This window comes from Filobasidium floriforme (genome assembly GCF_021052385.1).
Source record: "Filobasidium floriforme strain CBS 6241 chromosome Unknown HD553scaffold_3, whole genome shotgun sequence".
In the NCBI taxonomy this organism is placed as follows: domain Eukaryota; kingdom Fungi; phylum Basidiomycota; class Tremellomycetes; order Filobasidiales; family Filobasidiaceae; genus Filobasidium; species Filobasidium floriforme.
The window spans coordinates 544,297-565,006 of record NW_025763624.1 but is presented as its reverse complement, the minus strand read 5'-3'; the positions used below and the strand labels follow the sequence as shown (position 1 = coordinate 565,006).

Genomic DNA, 20,710 nt, shown 5'->3' with positions numbered 1-20,710 from the left:
GTATCATGATATCTCTCCTTCATATGTACTTGATCTCGGCCTTGATACCTTGCCACAAAGATATTCCATCAACGCTGTGACCTCCCGAATGAAATGAGATTCCATCACAGCCTGGTTGATGTCCGGTGTAGATCCGCGTGGTGACACAAGTTCGCCCATTCGCGAACACCTCGATGACGCCACGATCAAGAATGATGAGCAGATCCAGCTGTTCCAGTCGTTCGTCATCATCAACGGGCTCCAATCGGAATAATGTATGAGGCACAACTTCTGGTCTCGTGTCGTAATGCCGAGCCTCGTCTGGCAAGACCGACTTCGACCGGTCCAGTGTCAAGGTCGCAGTGATCGGATCAAAAATAATCGAAGTTCCGACGCTCTGTTCGTCGTTATGTCGCAACGATATGACGACCTTTTCGGCCTTTTCTGCGTCGATGTTCAGAGTAGCCTGAATTATCGCACTGTGTGACGGCACGTTCGCTAGTTTCGTCCACTCTCCTCCTTCGATGGAAGGGAAAGACGAGGAGTTCCATGCCTGGGTTTCATCGGCTCTACCTTTGAGCTTCTGTAGCACGTCATCGCATGGGACCATGCGTAGACCGAGTACTGTCCGGGTCTCTGAAGAAGAACCGGGAAGGAGCTCCACGCTGGCAATATCTTCGAGCTTGTCGCCGATACAACCCTTGACGCCCTGAAACGCTTCAAGCTCAATAATCCGTGGGATGGCCAGACAACCGCTCCAACCTTGTTCCCGGCGCTTTTCGTGAGATACATCATCCTCGGTGATCCACGAGTGGGCAACGATGGCGCCTCGAGCTGGATCGTAAAAAGTGTTCATGGCGTAGTAGTTACCTCGGTCGATGTACCCCGAGATACGGGAGTGGAACCCAACGGCCTCGTTCTCGTCGAGCTTGAAATCGCCCGAGACGAAGATCTCCTGCCGAGCGGGTCGACGAGGCGGTACCATTGCGGAAGGATCGTCCGCTTCTACTGCAGCAGCGCTCATAAGAAAGTAATCCCTTACGATCTCGATCTGCCTCCCGTCCGATCCCGTCATTGTGGTCTTGAGGGTGACAAAGTTGGCCACTTCAAAGATGTCCCTCATATCGGCTGCCCACCGGTTGTCGTTCCCGCCCCAGCATTTCGACCGACTGCCAAAGTCCCCCAGATAGGACCATTCTTCGATGCTCTCCTTCTTAATCTCGTAGAGGAACAGAGCCGAACCGACGTCTTTGTAGCCTCCGGCGATGATGCCATACAAGGTATCTCCTGGTTTCTTTCCTCGTAGTCGGTCTAGCGTTGCCCATTCTCGTACGTAGGGATCTCTCCAGGCAAGAACGTCCCCCGCAGGGGCACCAGGCAGGATCGGGTTGCCAGAAAATTTCCGGCACGATACCCGACCACCATCAAAGGTGCTTCCAGATGGGAACGCCAAAGACAGAGTTTCACAATTGGGAGGGTATGGGTCGATTGGACGGGAGTTTACGGAAGTGTAGGCTATGACGAATTCGTCGCCTCCCTCTGTGACAATGGCCGGAGTATACCGTCAACCCGATTGCACTCGATAAGGTGTCCAGCCGACTGACCTTCAGTATCGTCACCGCTTAACCTCTTCCTTGTCCCTGCAGGGGCGTTTATCATGCAACCCGTGAATACTCCTTCGGCATCGTAAGGTGTCGGAGCAGATCCATCTATATTGGGGACTATGACCGCATCCTCTTGAACTCGCCAATCCACTAGATCGTCGCTCTCCGCACAACCCCACTGGATCTTGTGCCATTCATTGATCTCTGCTGTGTATTGGAAGAATACCTGGTAGCCCTTCTTGGTCCTGGTCGGGGCACAGGGATCGTTCAACCAATTGCGAGGGGGTAGCAGATGGAACGTCGGACGGTGGGCAGTGAACGCGCTCGCTGAGACGCTCGAGTTTGGCCCCAACTTTCCCACTTCCACGTCGTTGTCTTTATTGAGGTCTGACATGATGCAACAAGATGATCGAGTCGAGCATCAAGAAGTAAGCAGCGAGCGAGGGCCTGCATCATCTGATCGGCCAGCCAAGTAGATTTATAGGTCAACCAACCACCACGCTGATCCCGGCGCGGCCCGTTTAGCGCGAACTTTGCCCGAACCAACGCCGAACCCGAAGATCGACCGACTATCCGCGGATCAGCATGCTTTGAATCAAAAGCTACTAGCAAGAGCCTCACCTCATTTCAAGCAAGAGGGATGGACCGACATTGAGAAGAGGAACTGTTGATGGGATGAACCAAGGCGGCGGACCAGGATTTCACACAAACGCGATCACATACATATAACAAGGGGTATTTAGGGTCGAGTTCTGCTCATCGCTTTCCTTCTTAGTCCCAACGCATCTTGAACAGTCCCTTCTTCTTCTTCTCATCGGTCGGCGCTTCCTCCTTGTCCTTTTTCTTGTCCCTCTTGAAAGACAGCTTGGAGTTGAAGCTGGGAGCAGGGGAACTCGTCCTTCCCGGGATCAGGTTGGACATGTGTTTCGACGAGGTCGAAGGTGTGGGTCCAGTCATTTGAGGTGGGGGTGGAGGTGCGAGAGCTGGAGGGCCGACAGGTTCAGTCCATATGCGGGAATCGAGAATCCTATAAGAATTGGAAAGGTCGTACATCAGCTTCGGGATTATGACATGAAGATCTCGATATAGCTTCCTCGACTCACTGTTGGAACGACGGGGGAGCGCCAGACAGCGATTTCTGAAGCTTGACGTAGGGGCTCAGGGGTTTAGCGTTGGGAGGGTTTCCGCCGATACCGGATCGTCCCAACGATCTGAGATCCGCGGCAAAGCTCTCAGGGGTGACATTGTGAGTAGAGCCTATCACCACCCGAACAATGAGCGTCTGGTCAAAGTGACGGGTTCCACGCTGAGTTCTCACCGATGATGACTTCCTTGTTCAGAGCGTCTCCAATCAGATAAGCCATCCGTCTCTCAGAGTACGTGAGACCCCCTGCAACAAAGATGATGAATCGCTGTCGCGACTCGGTCGTGGCTTTCTGTCTCGCTTCCGGCGCCTTGTGCCAAGTCGGTCGAGCGCTTCGGAGAGATCCAGTCTGACTCTGCATGGACTGCGCTGCCGGTCGGCCTTGTGTACGAAGCGAGGCAGGTGGCGGACCAGCATCGACCGGCATCTCGCCCAGATATGGGAACGACGATTGATCGAGACGATTCGTGGATTGTTCCTGTAGGTCGAAAGGGGTTAGCGCACGGGTACGTTTCTGTAGACCAGCCTGATCTCACCTCTATCAGCTGTTTGACCAATGGTTTGTATCTTGACAGATGATAGTCATCCTCGGTCCTACTGTATTTCTGCTTTACTCTCGTGCGCTTATCACGATCCGTCGGTGTCTGTCGGCGGCAGGATTTTGCGTTAGCAAACGTCATGGTCCGTAGTCTGGATTGATTGCTCACCCTAACGATTTTGCAGCCCAGGTAGACCAAGTTGTTGACCGTGTCCTGTTCCGAGATCGAGAGGCGAGCGTGCTGGAACAGCCTTTTCCGGTCCTCGTCTGGAACACCGTCTCTATAGAGGATGTAAAGCGCGATGATACGGACTTTGTCCTTGTTGCTGTGTTGCGATGTCAGCCTCTTTTCGAGCTGCGATCAGTTGAAAATTGGCACTCACGACACTGCATTGTCTGCGAGTAGCGGTACCATCTCCTCTACTATTGACTTCGGTTGCTTGCCCTCGTCTGTGACGCCGGTCGCGCAACACTTTGGAGACAATGGCAATCTCAGCATCGGCACGGTTCCATCGTCGCTTAGCACCACTGACCTGCTCGATATCCGCCGTTTGTGTCAGTTTTCTCTTCTCGAACAACGCCATACACTCTTGCGCCATGTCCAGATGCAAGGAGAACTGGCAGCTGCGCGTCAGCATGGGGTGTTTTTGGGCTTTGAGCATATCGGCGAGTCTCACCTTGTCTCTCGTTTCCTGGAATTCTGGCAAACTGGCCAGCATGTCCTTCATATCGTTGATACCGACACCGTTCTCGCTACAGCACCCAGACCAGAGCTTGAGCTCAGCCTGGCGAATTACGGGGAAAGTATGGCATGGAGGCTAGGCTCACCCAGCTCTGAACCCAGCATGTTCTTGTTGAAATTTGTTGAAATCGGCCATCAGCTTGTCGATCGCTTCCTTCATGTGCATGTGCCGGATTTGCGTCCAGATCTTGTCTTCTTCTGACAAGATGTCGGTCCTCTCTTCGATCACGCCCATCCCGGTCTTGACCTTGTGCCTGAGCGACAGGGAAAGGTACTGGTCAGCTGAGCAAGAGAAGAGCCCACAAGGGGGACTGTTAATTCTCACGTATAGGTTGTACCATCCTGCACAGGTAAGAGATCGTTGATCATAGCCTGATAGGTGAATTCGTGCAAGAACGGCGCGACCGGGTCCATCGAACGATCTACCACAAACAAGACCGATCGAGGTCGGTAGTTCATCGTGGGCTACAGTCGCATTGTTCCGCTTAGCGCAATTCGTCACTGTTCTCAGAGCAATTATGTGGTGGCTTACAGGAAACTCTGGGTTGAGCGTCTTGTAATCATCCAAGTCCTTCTGAATTTGCATAGCCAATCGTTTCGGAATCTGGTCACCCGTATAAGTCGGACCTGACGAACCCCCACCCAGAGCCTGTTTCCACCGAGGCGTCTGTTGCTGCTGTTGTTCGTCCGGATGACCACGCGGTGCAGAGGGACCACCGTACAAGGATCCTGGTGTCCTCGAAACGGATAATGGTCCCAAAGGGGCGTGATGGTGTGGTTGATAATATCGGATGTAAGGGTTCTCCCCGAGTGTAGCTAGGATATTGAGGATCTGTACGGCAAGTCAGTGGAAAAGGTCCTGTTGTGCGACAAGCTGATAAACTTTCGCTTACCGCTCGACTAGTCAGAATCACATCTTCCTCGAATCTATCTTGGGCAGTTTCGGACGCTACTACGCCTCCAGGATTTCCGTACAGCGTGTAAAAGTTGGAAGGTTGGTCGATAGAGAAGACTTGAGACTCGAGCGCTGTGTAGGACGTTTATCCAAAGGCGAAGGCGTCAGCAAGTTATTGATGTCGGGGCAGCATGTGCGCCAATGCTTGCCTCGGAAATTGCAGTACAGTTCGACAAAGGATTGTAAAATGTCATCGGGTAGTCCCCCAGTCAGGCGTTCCGCCAATTTGTCGTGGATACCTGGAGTACATCTGTGTTAGACCTCGCTCTCCGAAAAAGCTCGCTATGAGGCCGGCTCACCATCGATAAAGTACAAGTGGACCTGCTTATAGCTTCTTCTCCCGTCAGAAAAGTCGGCCAAGATCCGGTTGACATTCTGAGTCGTGGGCGTCAACAGGTAGACGACATCCAGGCTCGGCTGTGCTGCTCGAGGGGACATGAGCATCTCAACCGCTGCAATAAGTGCTCTATTTTAGCTATTTATTTCGTGCCAACCCGTAACGAAGACCTCGCTTACCTGTGATGTTCATATGCAAGATGTCGAACAGCTTGTAAACGGACTCGAGCAGAGCCTTGGAATGCTCGTCTACCACCAGCACCTTCCACGTTCCAGGTGAACCACATAGCAGAGCCGTGCTGATGCCTGAAATGTCGGAACGTTCGGGGGCGGCTACTCAGCTTGATTCCGATATATAATCCTGACTGGTTCGACGTACGCTCTTTCAATAAAGCTTGGAGTCCCGTCGGCATTATGTCAATCGTGAAAGTACCGCTCGCGGTCGTTTGATCGGAATGATGGTCGATATGATACCAGTCCTCAGTAGTAGTAGTGGTCGTCGGAAGAATGGCTCAGCGGGCTGGTGGGTACAAATCCTAAATCAACTCCGCTTGCTACCATTAAAGTATACCTCGGGGACTGAGGATCGGTTGAGGTAAGTGAGTATCTGGCTATACGGCCAAAGTTGATCTTGGTTGTCAACGGTCGAACGTCCAACGTCTCGGCTCTAAGCGGTGTGAGCATCATCATCGTCGTCCGGGAGTGTGAGGGCGGGGTCCTCGCGGTGACACGTGGCCGCATGAGATGACGTAACGACGAGGCGCGGCCAAGGTGGCAACGCCTCTAGCCACCTCCGTGAATTGATCAGACAGACATCCAAACTCGCCCACACTCGTCCATCGTCAAAGCACTTCGTTCATCTCATCAAATGCATGCATGCCTGGCCTACTATGTATACAGTGTGTGTCAGAAAGGTTGTCGCTAGTGCGCGCAACGTTAATTAGCCTATACGTATTTGTTCATTCCGCCATCGTCTCGAATCGAGGCAGGTTCTTCTCCTTGGCGGTCATCTTCCTTCCGGTCTGGTTCTCTCCCCTTCGGAGACGCCTCTTCATGAGCTTCCATAGTTCGGTGAGGACGAGGTAGACGAGGATCATCCCGAAAACGATACCCCACTCCCAACCGATGTCGATGACCTGAAAGGCGTAGTCGGAGATACGGGGGATGTAGATGATGGGGAAGACAGTGAGGGACAAAGCGAAAGCGGACCAGAGGAGCAGCTTGTTGTCCAAGAGGTTCATCTGGAAGAGACTCAGTTCGAGGTGCTTGCACTCGAGCGAATGAATCATCAAGAGGATGGTCAAGGTGGCAAAAGCGGTTGATCGACCGTGGAAGAGCAATTTGCTGTTACCGTCAAAATTTCGCGAAGATGGTGAGCAAACAGACACCCTAAAATTCAAAACGCTGGGGCTAAAACGAACCAGCTGGAATTATAAGCCCCCTCATTGCAGTCCACACCAAGGTAACCATCTCCCCGACCCCAGACGACGATAACGAACTGTTCAATCGAACGAAATCACATGAGCGCCGATTTATATACAGGACCAAGACGGCTTCAACTCACGTTCACGAGCGTCAAAGCACCTGAAAGGAGCGAGCCAACAAATCAGCTCATACGCAACAGAAGTCCTTGCAAGGCTGGGTTTCTCACCGATCATGATTCCCTGAGAAAAGCAAGTCGACAAATCAGCTCAAATTTAGACGTCAAAAATAACGACTCGAGACTCACATAGAAAGCCAAGTCAAGTAGCCACCACTATTGAGGGACAAGGATGAGGGTCAGTGATGTTAAAGTCACGAACCAATGGATCCCAGAGCCGTACCTTGGTGAAGATGGTCTTGTAAGCCTTGGGCGTGTGGTCCATCGCGTCCTTCGCGGTAGGCTCGAGACCCAAAGCCAGAGCGGGAGGCCCAGCAGCGATGGTGTTGATCCACAAGGCCGCGACGGGACTCAGAGGGTACTGAGAGATCCCGTTCTCATTTTGGAAGGCCAATCCGATGAGCATGACCAAGACTTCGGCGATGTTTCCGGAAAGCAAGTAGAGCAAGAACTTAGACAGGTTGCTGAACGTGGCTCGTCCCTTTCTGATCGCACGCGTGATCGAAGCAAAGTTGTCGTCGGCCAAGACGATGTCCGAGACGGATTTCGCCACATCGGAACCGTTGAGACCCATGGCGACTCCGACGTCTGCTCGCTTCAACGCAGGAGAATCGTTTACACCATCTCCAGTCATGACCGCGAACCTGGTCATGCCAAAGACCTTGCGCCTGTGCAAAGCTTCGACCATTCGGACCTTGGTTTCGGGAGCGCATCGAGCAATGACCACCGGGAGCTCGGGAAGAGCGTCGATTTCGTCTTCCGTAAGCGAATCGAACTGTTGACCGGTCATGACGGCGCCTGTTCCATGACTGTCGTCGAGAATGGCGACCGATCGGGCGATAGCAGAAGCGGTGGCAGGGTGGTCTCCGGTCAGCATTCGGGTGGTGATCCCGGCTTGTTGAGCTTCCAGGACGGCTCCTCGACTTTGAGGTCGGGGGGGATCGTAGATACCGGCGAGACCAAGGAAAGACATGCCCGACTCGAGCTCGTCACGTGGCATGACCTTAAGCTGCTCGGCGCGCGATTGAATCCTCTTTCCAGACAGACACAAGACTCGAAGACCTTCGGCGGCGAGGGCGTCCATTCGGGAGATGATGTTGGCCTTTTCCGATTCGGTGAGGGGAATCTTGTCCTCGCCGAGTCCGATAAACTCGCATCGATCGAGGACCCGTTCGACAGCTCCCTTCAAAAAGGCGATGCAACCGGACCCCGAGTTTGAGCCGTCATCGTTGACATGTTGCCAGACCGTCGACATTCGCTTGATGGTGGAATCAAAGGGATGCTCGACGACCAATTCAAAGTGGCCGTCGACGGGGACCTTGTGGATGCCGGTGGAAACGGTCGAGTTGTTGCGTTGCAGAGGGGCGTGAGACTGCGTTCGTTCTCCGTGATGAGGTCGCTTGGCCTTGGTCATGTGGGGCTTTCCGCGACCCATCTTGTGAGCCCAAACCTGAAGAGCGACCTCGGTAGCATCTCCGTTGGCCTGCCAGTATCCATCTTTGCCGTGGTGGATGGTGGACATGTTACACAGACTGGCACATAGCACCATGTTTTCGAGGTTTTGTTCCATATCGTTGGTAGAGACGACGTCGGGTCCCGAGGTCTCGTCGTCACTGTCGCCGTTTCCTTGCCCGTTGGACTCGTCATCATCTTCCGAGGGCGATTCAGTCATAAGAGGCTTGTCGTTCTCGATGGCCCGAACAACTCCTCGAGGGTAGTATGGGTCGGAGCCGGTTTCGACCTCGTAGGTTTGACCGATGTCGGTAGCGACCTTGGCGGGCTTCATCGTGGTGTTCTCGGTGCTGTCGCTGTCGGGAAGACGAGCGGGGATCCAGGCCTTCTTCATGACCATCTTTCCGACAGTCAGGGTACCGGTCTTGTCACTACAGATGTCAGTAACGACGGCAAGACCTTCGATGCTAGAGATGGCACGCGGAATGGGAATCAGTTTTGACTGATCGGACATGTCAAGAAGCGCGATGGACTCACGCATCCATCCTTCGCACGAGAGCGTTTCGCTTGGCGAGCTCTCGGCTGGCGGTGGCGAGAGTAAGCGACACGACGGCGATCAGAGAGGCAGGCAAGATTGATACGGCGGTGGCGACAGCGTACTGAAACGGACAAGCGCTTCAGTAAAGTGCTGAGTACCTTTTCAATTGAGATTGTCTACTCACAGTAGCGATGGAAGGATCGATATCGACAAACGCAGTCGACGCGACGACGATAATGGCGAGGATGATGGCGATCGCGAGTAGCAAATAGGCGATCCTGTTCAATCTATTGAAGCAAGGGTCTCATCAATAACGGCCAGCGCCTCGACGTTGATCTTCACGACGTACTTGATCTGCAAAGGCGTCGTCTCCCTGAGACCAAGCGCGACCATGACCTTGTGCCACTTGGCCCTCCATCCCTTTTCCTTGGTGGTCACTTTGCGCTCGATCGCTTCGGCGATCTTTCCGAGTTCAGTGTTCATGGCGGTGCCTACGACGACGGCCCTAGCACGACCCTTGGTGATTTGAGATCCGGCGTATACCATACAGAGACGATCTCCGATGGGCATGTCGGCCTGTTCCGAGATGTCCGCGTTCTTCGCCACCGGCAAGGATTCACCGGTCAAGAGAGCTTCGTCGGTCTCGAGGTTGGAGACGGTACCTTCGAGGAGACGACCGTCGGCGGCGACGATGGATCCGGGGGACATGAGCATGACATCACCGGGCACGACCTCTTCGGCCTTGACCTGGATCTCCTTGCCTCCTCGAAGACAGACAGCGACGGGGGCGCCGACGCTGGCAAGAGCGGCGACGGTCTTTTCGGCTTTCCATTCCTGCGAAACACCAACAAGTCTTTACGAGTCAGATAAGAGGGATCTCACTTCTGACCCTTGCTGCGGGGCTTACCTGCGAGAATCCTACGCTGACGTTCAAGATGACCAGGGCGGCGATGACACCTGCCGCGATCCAATCCTGAGTACCGAACGAGACGGCCATGGCGGCCAACAAGACGATGGTCATGGCGTTGACGATCTGACGACCGAGCAGTTTCAGAGGCTGTGAGTGAGGAAACGTGTGAGAGGGCCATCAGCGATTCGGTTCGTAAGCGAGGGACGAGGGGCCAAGCCTTTCTTCCATGTGCGCGCGCGCGCGCGTGCGGAGAGAGTTCCGATCAACCCGAGATCCACTGCGACGAAAGGACTCACCGAAGGTTTGGGTGGAGGTTGGATGATATTGTCTCCCCACTTTTGCCTCGCAGCCTCGGCCTGTTTGCCCGAAAGACCTTGGTCTCGGCTGGATCCGAACTCCTCCAGTACCTGTTGGTCCGACATGATGTGTGGCATCGAGGACAGACCGGGGTGGCTGAGGTTGCCCCGAGCGGGGGCAGGGTTGTTGGGGTCTTTCGTAGGCTTCTCCATCGGACTGGGATTCGACGTTACCGTGGCTTGCGAGTCCATGGTTTTGGTCTCTTGAATGGTGTTGAGGTTGCCTGGTTTTTCGGAAACCATCTTGAAGATCCGATGTCAGGCAGAAGTTGTGGTTGGGGGGGGGGGTGATAAAGGCGTAGGAGTGATCGATCCCGGAGCCCCTATCTGAGATGGTCGATTATAAGTGGAAATCTAGATCGATTATATCGTAGGTGCTATCTCTTTCAACAATCAAGTGAACGAGGAGTCTTTGCAAGAGAAAGGAGTTCGAGACACATGTTCACATCGGGGGGCGTGATCTTGCCCTGCGGCGATATATATATATACACAAATATCCCTGCACTCGCCCGCACCGAGACTTCCCGATCTTCCAGGACGATGACGCCGTGTCACTTATCGCCAAAAAGGCAAAACGACCTCGAACCTCTCTTGGCATGATCGCGAATGTGTAGGAGGTCGTCAAAGCCGGCGGACTACCACCTCGGTCGCGGACATACAAAGCAGGGACCACGAATCCGCACGGGCGCAAAGGCGGCCGGATGCAGATCCTCTGGGAACGCGCCATCCAACCCTCTCCCCTCGTGCCCTGCGTCATCCCCATCGGTACCGTTGTGAAATCTTGGCGACTGCGGAGCGATACAGAGTCGGCGGCTCTCCACTTCGATGATCATCCGCTTGCGACTCGGAAGTTGTCTCAACGTCATCTTCTAGACGACCTCGTTGAAAGGCAGTCCTAGTAAGGTCGTTCTTGACGATAGTATCTAGCGACTGGCTGATATAGGCACTGGTCTTGAGCTTGCAAGGAAGAGGTGTCAGTCAATGTTATTCGGTTCGTGGGGGCCAAGAGTCCTATCGAAGCAACAACGAGGGAGATCCCCGTTCCGAGGATTTAGCGTGTAGGCCAAGAACCTCGAAGTCTGGGCAATGGATGATATCCTTGCCGACGCTGTCTCGCTCCGACAACCAGTACGGTGTGTTCATGCACCCAACGCAGAACGATCTTCCCAGTGTCTGCCTTCGGATGCGGCCACTCCGATAACATCGTTCGGTTGGTCATTCCTCTATCCTTACAACGGTCCAGGTAAAGACGCTCGAGTCCAGGTCGGACGTCTTGCAGTAGACCAGGTACGAACCATATTCATTCGCGTCATCCCCGAGTCGGCGGTTTCCTGTGCGCGTGATCCCGGCGAATTCCGATGATGAGGCCAAGGTACTCGATCCACCGGCACGAGGACTCGAAACACACTCCTTGGCGAGGGCGAAAATCCTCCGTTCGCTTGCACCGAGTTTGAGATTGCCAGCTCTCGTTCTGTGTCAGCCCCGTCCTTGCCACCTGGAGCTCTTCACGAGCACGCGGCTCGAAGATAACGAAGAGGGCGACGCCGACTGCGGAATAACTCGCTAGCACCGGTCGAAACGATAACAGATTACGGATAGGTATATCGTTGGCGGAATTGGCGGATTGCGTGATCTTCTTGCGAAACACCGACCACCGCTCTCGTACCCCTCCCGTCTCGCGCATACAGTCTACACGAGACCATCACTCGTCCCATTCGTCATCATAATCTCCGCCTGCACCTTCATCCATGTACGGCCCCAACCTCTCCTCCCAGTCGCCTAGCTCCAGAGTGACCCGAAGATACTGCGATTGCAAGATGTCATGCTGGCCTGTTGCCCCGTTTTCGCTCGAATAAGCATCTAGATAACCTCGTGGTTTCTCGATCATCCATCGCTACGACTCACCCTTTGCATACTCTCGACAAGCCTGCCAGACATGGTCCCTGATCCCAGGCTGACCCTTTTGCCCACCGATCCTCCATAATCTAGACTGAGCGGCCCCGGCCTTGCTTTGGAACGCACCTTCCAACACTTCCATGGCCTGCATTTCTACCGTTGCAGCTTCGACGTACTTGTTCTCGTATGGGTCGGGCGAACTGGCGATCCCCTCCAAGATCTGTTCGAGATTTCTCCTCGGCTCGTCTTTCCCTCCGCAGCAGATCCGGACGACCCGGGTCAGACGTTCAGGCAAGAGGAACTTTACTCTGCCACGATCCGACATGGAATCAGGGTCATCAAATTGAACTTGATGCGTCTCATCGACCTTCAATCCTGCTCGGTCTAGCAAGCTCTGCATCTCTGCCGAGGGGTTGTCTTGAATACCGAGCTTGACGGCGGATGTATCGGAGGGATTGCCAGGGATGACGAAACCATAGGCCATCAGAAGCTCTTCGTTGCCTGCGACGTTTCGTTGAGCACTCAGCGACATTGCCGAACCAGACCTTTTTACCGAAATGGCGGAGTGTTATTTACCTTTCGGCCCGTAGTTGTTCCAAACCTGGCCACCGGCCTTGTACCCCTTTCTCGAACTAAATCCTACTTCCCCCTTGCCCTCCCTCCCCGGTCGACTGGTCCAACTGACCGGTTCAGCCCGTTTATGGTTGAGTAGATCGATCCCGGGGAGCATCATGCCATATGGTCCATCATCGCTGTTGCCGTCCGTATCGGTTGGCTGAGAGCCGGAAGGGAAGGTACGTGAATCTAGCTGGAGGAGGGAAGAGGGGAAAGAACGGGAGGTTATGAATGTGTTTGCCAATAACCATCTGTCCCTGAAATTCGGAGTCACAGGCGATACAACGTGATATGACCCAGAGGGAAGCTTGTTAGCCGTCATAAACCTACGTGACACAGAGCATCATCATTCTGACGTTAGACTTACCAACTAAATGCCTCTCTCAGACTTCCCAGCGCCCCCTTGCAGACGACCACCTTTGCAGCCTCCCACTCGGCTCGCCAGAGCTTTTCCCGATCGCTGACCGCGTGATCGAGGTTGCTACCGCTGATAAGCTCTCTTTCTTGTGGGATGAATAGGAGAGGGGTGGTCAATTCGGACGCGATAGGGAGGAGATTTATGTAGGGCAGGTGGGGAAGTTGAAGCCTAAGAAGCGTGTAGACACGATTAGGAAGACAGACAGTTTGTCAGCACGGAGATCGAAACTGCTACTCGCATATCGAAAAGTATGCAGGAGCTTTCAGGACTCACGTAGATGGCAGCAACCTGGCCTCGTCCTTGCCGATCAAGTGTAAAACGAGATAGCTTGCAATCCACTGTCTCTCGTTCAAGGTCGATGCCTCGTTCTCGTCTGCCTTGACGTCTCCCTTCACTTCTATCTCCTCTTCTCTAGGACTAGTTTGACCAAACCGAGCTGATAGGACGAACGACTTTGCGAGAGGCTGGGTGATGGTCAGTCCGAAAGGACATGCGATGAGAGGTTGTTCGACGTCGTTGTTGGGGTGGGGGATATCGGTAGTAGCAACGACGTGGTACCCAAATTTCTCGTCTGTAGTGTCGTCAGAGAGATACCGCAGAATGAGGATCAGATTATGCCCGGGCGATCGAGAGGAGGAGAGAATGAGCGGGAAACTGACCATGTTGCAGCCTGATAGAGTCTGACCATGTCCCCCCGTTCTTGGTGAACCATGTCAAAAAGTCAGCGATCTTCTGTTGCTGCTGATTGGACATTGTTCGAGCTGTGCGAGTAGAAGTATGATCTAGTATGATCGGGAGCTGGCACGAGGAACCGCTTTACACGATCGAACAAATCTACAGGTCCGAGGACGGGAACGTCACATCGTCATATCAAGCGTCGTGACGGGTCGTACCGTCTTGATCTTGTTGCGGTTGAAACGCGTCGCGTCACGTCGAGACACGTGACGTGATAAATCGATGAAGATTTCAAAGAACTGATCGGGACGCGGTCGATTCCTTACGGGCGCGGTCGAAAGTGGGGCATAGGTGGAAATAAGCAAGACTTGCGCGTGAGAAATATTTCCCAAGACTTAAGACGGCAGCAATCGAGCGAGAGAAATATTCCAATGTGAAACGCGTAAGATGTATCGTATTAAAAAGACAAAGCCAAACATATTACAACACGAGAGTACAAGTCAAAGAAATATTTCGATCGCAATTTTACTCGGCTTTCGCCTTCCCCTTTCCCTTCCCCTGCTCCTTCTTCGGGAACGTCTTGAGCATCTCGACAATCGCAGGGGTTGGCCTAGCGTCGTGCGTGGGAGGGTCCTCGCCCTCGATCGCCAGGCCTTGCTGTCCGTGGCAAATTCCCTCTCGGAGAATTTCGAACGCTTTTTCGCCCTGCTCGTCCCGGGCCGCGCGAGTCGTCCACTTCGTTCCCTGCGCGAAAAGGAGAACGATTTTTGCGAGTCGGAGAACTCCGGCGACCGTGTTGTCGTCGATGTTGAAGTTCCACTCGTCGCCGAGGCCTCCATTGCATTTGGTGCCCGCCGACTTGCAAGGCCCACAGGCAGAAAACGCTGAACCGGGATCGAGGGGATGCGCCGACCGGCATATTCCGACGCCACCGTACGAGCAGGCGACGATCAGGGGGTTCGAGTCGATCTGAAGCCCGGTAGCTTGATCCGGGAACTCGTTCTGGCGGAGGTCGATGAAATTCTTCTCCGCGGGGGGGACTTGCTCCGAGAGATATTCCGGGAGAGTCGGATCGTCGCCGTCAGCCGTCCCGAATTTTTCCTTGCAAGAAGGACAAATAAGGCGCCAGCCGCCTTTCCACTTGCCCTAGAATTGAAACGAAAGAAAATCAGCGAGTGAAATCGAGCGGACGAAAAGCAGCTGAAGAAATTATACTTACAAGCCAAGCCGAAGCTTGCGTCGTGTCGAAGTCACCGCTTCGACCGGGAGTCGTCAACTCCTTCCACTCGTTAGGGGGGGGGACGGGGAGGAGCTTTCGATCCTCTTCTTGAATGAGCCAGCGGTGAACTATCGGCGAGAGAAATTAAGCGTCAGAAGAATTCCCAGAGATATCTTGCGAACGATCAGGGGTGAACTCACGCGCGGCGTCATCCCCGTTCCACACGACATATGCCCCCGTCGAGCACCGCATCGCCTTCCACTCAAGGTCGAGTTCGAGCGCGGGAAACTCACCCTTGTTCTTCCCTCGCTTGCCGGCCCAGGTCTTTTGCACGGTCGAAATTTCCCGCCACCACGCCTGAACGGTACCGAATCGAGAATCCCAAACGTATATCTCGGGGGCGGGGACGTTGTCGACGAGCGCGATCAGGTTCTTCACCTGAAAGTCGGCGGGAGGAATTTCCCGGGAGGTAGTGGGCGGGGCACTGATTGCGAGAGAAATCCGGCGAGAGAAAGTCAGCGTCAGAAATTTTGCGAAGGAAATAAGGCTCGAGACTAACATGGCGTCGGTCGAGGGGGCCGGTCGTTTTCGAGAGCCGGATCCCGAGGCGGCGGCGTTGACGGGGGGGGCCTCGGGCTTCTTGCCCTTGTCGGTGGCGGTCTTTTGTTGATCGGCTTTCCTGCGAGCGGAAGAAATATTCCCAGTGAACATCAGCGATATGAACTTTCGGAAGCGAGAAGCACGAGATATGTTACTTACTTAGGCATTCTTGAGGATTATTTCGATAGATAAGTTGCGAGGGGAGTAAATTTGATAGATCGGGGACGAGTAGGTGTTATAGCGGTCACGTGACGCGTCGGACGCGCCGTACGCGACTCCCGTATGCGACTCCCGTCGGGGGTACTTTTCGGTATTGTTATGTTGATGTAGAACTAGTACCTCTGTAATAGCTCTACATCCGTTATTACATTTAGATGCCTACCCGTACCTTGCCTCATTCCTGCGTCCCGTCAGCCTGTCCAGGGGGACCCCCGCCGGGGGCCGCTCCCGGGCCTTACAGAATAACGGATCACCAAAGGACCCCGAATGGGGGAGCACAGGGAGGTAGCCGGATCCCCTTGCAGTTGGGTGCAAGCGGAGTACCCAACGGTCCAGATAGCCATCTGACGTTGGTAGGAGTGTTCTACCCGGAAGGAGTGCCGGTCCAAGCACTCATGTTGTTGGATTCGGGAGCGACCGGGATGTTCATGGATCGGACATTCGCGTCGCTACATGGATTCGACGTAACGGACCTCGAGACGCCGCGGGTAGTAACGGTGATCGATGGTCGGGAGATCCAGGGAGGAAGGATCACCCAGAAGGCTCGTACGCTGGTACGTACGGGAGTGCACCTGGAACTGACCGAGTTCCACCTCACCGATTTGAGTGGGTACCCGGTCGTACTAGGTATCCCTTGGCTGCGGAGACACAATCCGCATATCCAATGGGACTCCAACGCGGTGACGTTCGGGGATGTCTGCATCAGCACGGGATGTCTCAAGAGGCCCGAGACGGTGTATGCTCCGGACGAAGTAGAGGTGGAGACACGAGGGATCGACCCGTTCAAGAAGATGAAGGGGTCTATCACGGAGGATTTGGTCGTCGCACAAATGCAGATGACCCGGGAGGACGACGAGCGGGCGAGGCGCCCGGACCTGTGGGATTGGGACGTCAAACCTACAGACTCGTTCCAGGATGACCTGGACCCTCCCGAGTATATGGAGAAGCTGAGGGACATGGTACCGGAGAAGTATCATGAACATCTTGGAGCGTTCTCCAAGACGAAGGCAGATACACTGCCCCCGAAGCGATCGATCGACCATGCGATCGAACTCAAACCCGGTACGTCGCCGACGTATCAGAAGCTCTATAACCACTCCCAGCGGGAGAGTGAGGAGCTAAAGAAGTGGTTGAAGGAGAATCTGGAGAAGGGGTTCATCAGGCCGTCGAAGTCGCCCTGCTCGAGCCCGGTACTGTTTGTACCGAAGAAAGGCGGCGAGATGCGTATGTGCATCGACTACCGTCGCCTTAACGACATTACAGTGAAGGATAGGACGCCCCTACCCCTCATCTCAGAGACGCTAGACAGGTTGAAGGGCGCGAAGGTCTACACGAAGATGGACCTCCGAGGCGCGTACAACCTGCTACGCGTAAAGGAAGAAGACATTTGGAAGACCGCGTTTACTACACGTTTCGGTCTGTTTGAATGCTTGGTCATGCCGTTCGGCTTGACCAATGCCCCCGCTACCTTTCAGCGGTGGATGAACGAGGTCTTTCAGGACCTTTTGGATGTGTGCGTCGTCGTTTACCTCGACGACATACTTATTTACTCCTCCGACCAGGAGACCCACGATGGTCAGGTCAAGGAGGTTATGAAGAGGCTGCAGGCAAATGGCCTGTATGCGAAAGCGGAGAAGTGTGAGTTCGATACGGTGGCTACCGAATTCTTGGGGTACGATATTGCCCCGACGGGGGTTAGTATGAACCCCTCTAAGGTCAAGTCCGTTTTGGACTGGGCCCCCCCGAAGAACATTCGGGGACTGCAGTCCTTCTTAGGATTTGCAAACTATTATCGGAGATTCATTCAGAACTACTCCAAGAAGATTCAGGGAATGACGGCCCTGACGAAGAAAGGGGTGAAGTACTCCTGGACGGCAGCCGCTGACGCTGCGTTCCGGGAATTGAAGGAGTCCTTCACCCAGGCGCCTATACTGGCGCACTACAACGAGGAGCGCCAAGTGGTGCTCGAGACCGACGCTTCCTCTGGAGCGATCGGCGCGGTAATGTCCCAGGTAGGGGACGATGGGAAGCTCCACCCGGTAGCGTTCATGTCGAAAAGCCTGACGCCCGCCGAGAGGAACTACGATGTGCACGACAGGGAACTGTTGGCCATCGTTTATTGCAGTCGGATATGGCGACATTATCTCGACAACAAGTACCCCGTTCGGATCCTCACGGATCACAAGAACTTGGAGTACTTCAAGAGGGACAAGGTATTGTCTCAACGGCAGGCGCGATGGTCGCAGCTGTTGAACCAGATCTCCTACACCCTGGAGTACAAACCGGGAACGGAGAACGGGAAGGCCGACGCGTTGAGTCGGCGGGAAGAGTTGATGGAGGAGACAGAGCCGAAGCGAGCGGAGACTCTGCTCCGGCCTGTCGAAGACGCACCCTCTGAGGGGTGTAGTCCGGTTGAGCGACCGCCTTTGCGGCTGAATGGCACCATCCCCGCATTGGGCGATTGGATGGTGAAAGCGCTGATACCGGCGGCGCAGGACGACTATTATAGGCGTCACGTGACGCGCGACCTACGGTGCGCGTCGCCTCGGGGTCTCGTTCGGAGACCCTCTCGGAGACCCTCTCGGAGACCTTTTAGGAGATGTTCTCGTAGACGTCTAACTAGTACCTTGTAGTAGTTAGACATCCGTTATTACATCGCTATGCCTACCGTTACCTTTCCCCAGTCCCGCGACCTTATTACCTCAAGACCCGGCAGGTCGGCTGCCAGGCCTTATAGAATAACGGATCACCAAAGGACCCCGGCTGGGAACGTGAAAGGGGGTAGTGATGGGATCCCGCTGCACATTGGTGCTAGCGGTAACCCTAGTGGTCCGGAGAGCCACCTCACTCTGGTAGGAGTGTTCTACCCGCAGGGGATTCCTGTGCAGGCAGTGATGATGGTAGATTCGGGGGCCACGGGTATGTTCATGGATCGGACGTTCGCGAGGATCCATAACTTTGATGTGATAGACCTAGAGAACCCTAGGACCGTCACGGTCATCGACGGAAGAGAGATAGTGGGTGGTCAGATCACCCAGAAGGCACATGCTATTGTGCGGACAGGATTGCACCAAGAGAAGGCGGAGTTCTTCTTGACGGATTTGTGTGGGTACGCGGCGGTCCTCGGGATTACATGGTTACGACACCATAGCCCACACATCCAGTGGGATACAAATACAGTCACCTTCGCGGACGACTGTTTGAAGAAAGGATGCGTCAAGAAGGTAGAAGTAGTATGCTCCCCCGACGAGGTGGAGATAGAGACGCGGAATATCGATCCGCTGTCGAGAATGAAGGAGCCGATCACGGAGAATCTCGTGGTGGCTCAAATGCAGATGACGAGGGAGGATGAGGAGCGGGCCCGCAGGCCGGACCTGTGGGACTGGGACGTCAAGCCCACCGACTCGATTCAAAACGAACTCGATCCTCCCGAGTACATGGAGAAGTTGCGGGACGTTGTGCCGAAGAAGTACCATGAGTACCTCGGAGCGTTCTCCAAGACGAAGGCAGATTCGCTGCCTCCGAAGCGCTCGATCGATCATGCGATCGAGCTGAAGCCTGGAACAACTCCCACGTATGGGAAGTTGTACAACCATTCGCAGAAGGAGACGGACGCTCTCAAGGCGTGGTTGGCGGAGAACCAGGCGAAAGGGTTTATTCGACCCTCGAAATCATCGTGTTCGAGTCCGGTACTGTTCGTACCGAAGAAAGGGGGCGAATTGAGGCTGTGTATTGATTACCGCCGCCTCAACGAAATTACCGAGAAGGACAGGACCCCCCTGCCGCTTATCTCGGAGACCTTAGATCGCCTACGGGGATCGAAGGTATATACGAAGATGGACCTGAGGGGAGCGTACAACCTCCTGAGGGTCAAAGAAGAGGATGTTTGGAAGACCGCGTTCACGACACGCTATGGTCTGTTCGAATGTCTCGTCATGCCATTTGGTTTGACAAACGCGCCGGCGACGTTCCAGCGCTGGATGAATCAGGTCTTCCAGGACATGTTAGACGTGTGTGTGGTCGTCTACTTAGACGACATATTGATTTACTCCGCCGATCAGGAGACACACGACGAGCACGTACGGGAAGTGCTGAGGAGGCTACAGGCGAATGGCCTGTACGCAAAGGCAGAGAAGTGTGAGTTCGACACGACGGCGACGGAGTTCTTGGGGTATGATATTGCCCCTACGGGGGTCAGCATGAACCCGTCGAAGGTGAAGTCGGTGTTGGAGTGGGCGGCACCTCGAAATATTCGAGGCCTGCAGTCGTTCTTGGGGTTCGCGAATTACTATCGCCGGTTCATACAGAACTACTCCAAGAAGATTCAAGGCATGACGGCCTTGACAAAGAAAGGGGTGAAGTACCACTGGCCGGAGTCAGCGGATGCTGCCTTCAAGGAGTTGAAGAAGGCGTTATTATAGGCGTCACGTGACGCGCGACCTACGGTGCGCGTCGCCTCGGGGTCTCGTTCGGAGACCCTCTCGGGGACTCTCTCGGAGACCTTTTAGGAGATGTTCTCGTAGACGTCTAACTAGTACCTTGTAGTAGTTAGACATCCGTTATTACATTGCTATGCCTACCGTTACCTTTCCCCAGTCCCGCGACCTTATTACACCAAGACCCGGCAGGTCGGCTGCCAGGCCTTATAGAATAACGGATCACCAAAGGACCCCGGCTGGGAACGTGAAAGGGGGTAGTGATGGGATCCCGCTGCACATTGGTGCTAGCGGTAACCCTAGTGGTCCGGAGAGCCACCTCACTCTGGTAGGAGTGTTCTACCCGCAGGGGATTCCTGTGCAGGCAGTGATGATGGTAGATTCGGGGGCCACGGGTATGTTCATGGATCGGACGTTCGCGAAGATCCATAACTTTGATGTGATAGACCTAGAGAACCCCAGGACCGTCACGGTCATC

At 54.4% G+C, this 20,710-nt stretch overlaps 5 protein-coding genes across 5 annotated transcripts; all 5 read right to left on the bottom strand.

Moving 5' to 3' along the window:
* Positions 1-19: 19 nt before the first annotated feature.
* HD553DRAFT_268182 (glycosyl hydrolase) lies at positions 20-1,977 on the bottom strand (the record flags this gene model as incomplete). Its single annotated transcript, XM_046177564.1, has 2 exons — positions 20-1,494; positions 1,599-1,977. The coding sequence occupies 2 exons, from the start codon at positions 1,975-1,977 to the stop codon at positions 20-22; spliced, it is 1,854 nt and encodes a 617-aa protein (XP_046039194.1).
* Positions 1,978-1,998: 21 nt separating this feature from the next.
* Positions 1,999-5,918, bottom strand: HD553DRAFT_305269 (Sec1-like protein). The gene is made up of 17 exons (XM_046179134.1): positions 5,678-5,918; positions 5,479-5,604; positions 5,262-5,414; positions 5,112-5,201; positions 4,901-5,034; positions 4,540-4,839; positions 4,333-4,472; positions 4,094-4,261; positions 3,943-4,018; positions 3,799-3,882; positions 3,649-3,737; positions 3,435-3,591; positions 3,264-3,371; positions 2,902-3,205; positions 2,687-2,840; positions 2,205-2,610; positions 1,999-2,152 (listed from the first exon to the last, which is right to left on the bottom strand). Exons 1-16 carry the CDS (start codon positions 5,709-5,711, stop codon positions 2,355-2,357), a joined length of 2,373 nt encoding a protein of 790 aa, XP_046039193.1. The 5' UTR covers positions 5,712-5,918; the 3' UTR covers positions 1,999-2,152; positions 2,205-2,354.
* A 220-nt stretch (positions 5,919-6,138) lies between these two features.
* On the bottom strand, positions 6,139-10,570 carry HD553DRAFT_305268 (putative Na+-transporting ATPase ENA-1). The gene is made up of 11 exons (XM_046179133.1): positions 10,095-10,570; positions 9,796-9,945; positions 9,238-9,722; positions 9,073-9,175; positions 8,888-9,009; positions 7,122-8,817; positions 7,028-7,054; positions 6,950-6,962; positions 6,863-6,882; positions 6,720-6,796; positions 6,139-6,642 (listed from the first exon to the last, which is right to left on the bottom strand). Exons 1-11 carry the CDS (start codon positions 10,395-10,397, stop codon positions 6,258-6,260), a joined length of 3,381 nt encoding a protein of 1,126 aa, XP_046039192.1. The 5' UTR covers positions 10,398-10,570; the 3' UTR covers positions 6,139-6,257.
* Positions 10,571-11,686: 1,116 nt separating this feature from the next.
* On the bottom strand, positions 11,687-14,010 carry HD553DRAFT_156574 (uncharacterized protein). Its single transcript, XM_046176789.1, has 6 exons — positions 13,743-14,010; positions 13,357-13,654; positions 13,033-13,251; positions 12,627-12,922; positions 12,060-12,551; positions 11,687-11,984 (listed from the first exon to the last, which is right to left on the bottom strand). The coding sequence occupies exons 1-6, from the start codon at positions 13,834-13,836 to the stop codon at positions 11,857-11,859; spliced, it is 1,527 nt and encodes a 508-aa protein (XP_046039191.1). The 5' UTR covers positions 13,837-14,010; the 3' UTR covers positions 11,687-11,856.
* Positions 14,011-14,283: 273 nt separating this feature from the next.
* HD553DRAFT_339360 (uncharacterized protein) lies at positions 14,284-15,744 on the bottom strand (the record flags this gene model as incomplete). Its single annotated transcript, XM_046182436.1, has 5 exons — positions 14,284-14,904; positions 14,978-15,105; positions 15,178-15,461; positions 15,537-15,656; positions 15,737-15,744. The coding sequence occupies 5 exons, from the start codon at positions 15,742-15,744 to the stop codon at positions 14,284-14,286; spliced, it is 1,161 nt and encodes a 386-aa protein (XP_046039190.1).
* Between the last annotated feature and the right edge of the window lie 4,966 nt (positions 15,745-20,710).

Bases quoted from the DNA above. Each gene is read 5' to 3' on its own strand.
- HD553DRAFT_305269 (XM_046179134.1), bottom strand. From the start codon at position 5,711: ATGCCGACGGGACTCCAAGCTTTATTGAAAGAGC. The intron at 5,415-5,478 runs GTAAGCGAGGTC...CACTTATTGCAG, and splicing joins CTTGCATATGAACATCACAG to CGGTTGAGATGCTCATGTCC. The intron at 2,611-2,686 runs GTGAGTCGAGGA...CAATTCTTATAG, and splicing joins GCTCCCCCGTCGTTCCAACA to GATTCTCGATTCCCGCATAT.
- HD553DRAFT_305268 (XM_046179133.1), bottom strand. From the start codon at position 10,397: ATGGTTTCCGAAAAACCAGGCAACCTCAACACCATTCAAGAGACCAAA. The intron at 9,946-10,094 runs GTGAGTCCTTTC...CCTCACTCACAG, and splicing joins AACCTCCACCCAAACCTTCG to CCTCTGAAACTGCTCGGTCG. The intron at 9,176-9,237 runs GTACGTCGTGAA...TTGCTTCAATAG, and splicing joins ACGACGCCTTTGCAGATCAA to ATTGAACAGGATCGCCTATT.
- HD553DRAFT_156574 (XM_046176789.1), bottom strand. From the start codon at position 13,836: ATGTCCAATCAGCAGCAACAGAAGATCGCTGACTTTTTGACATGGTTC. The intron at 13,252-13,356 runs GTGAGTCCTGAA...CACGCTTCTTAG, and splicing joins GCCAGGTTGCTGCCATCTAC to GCTTCAACTTCCCCACCTGC. The intron at 12,923-13,032 runs GTAAGTCTAACG...TCCGAATTTCAG, and splicing joins CTGAGAGAGGCATTTAGTTG to GGACAGATGGTTATTGGCAA.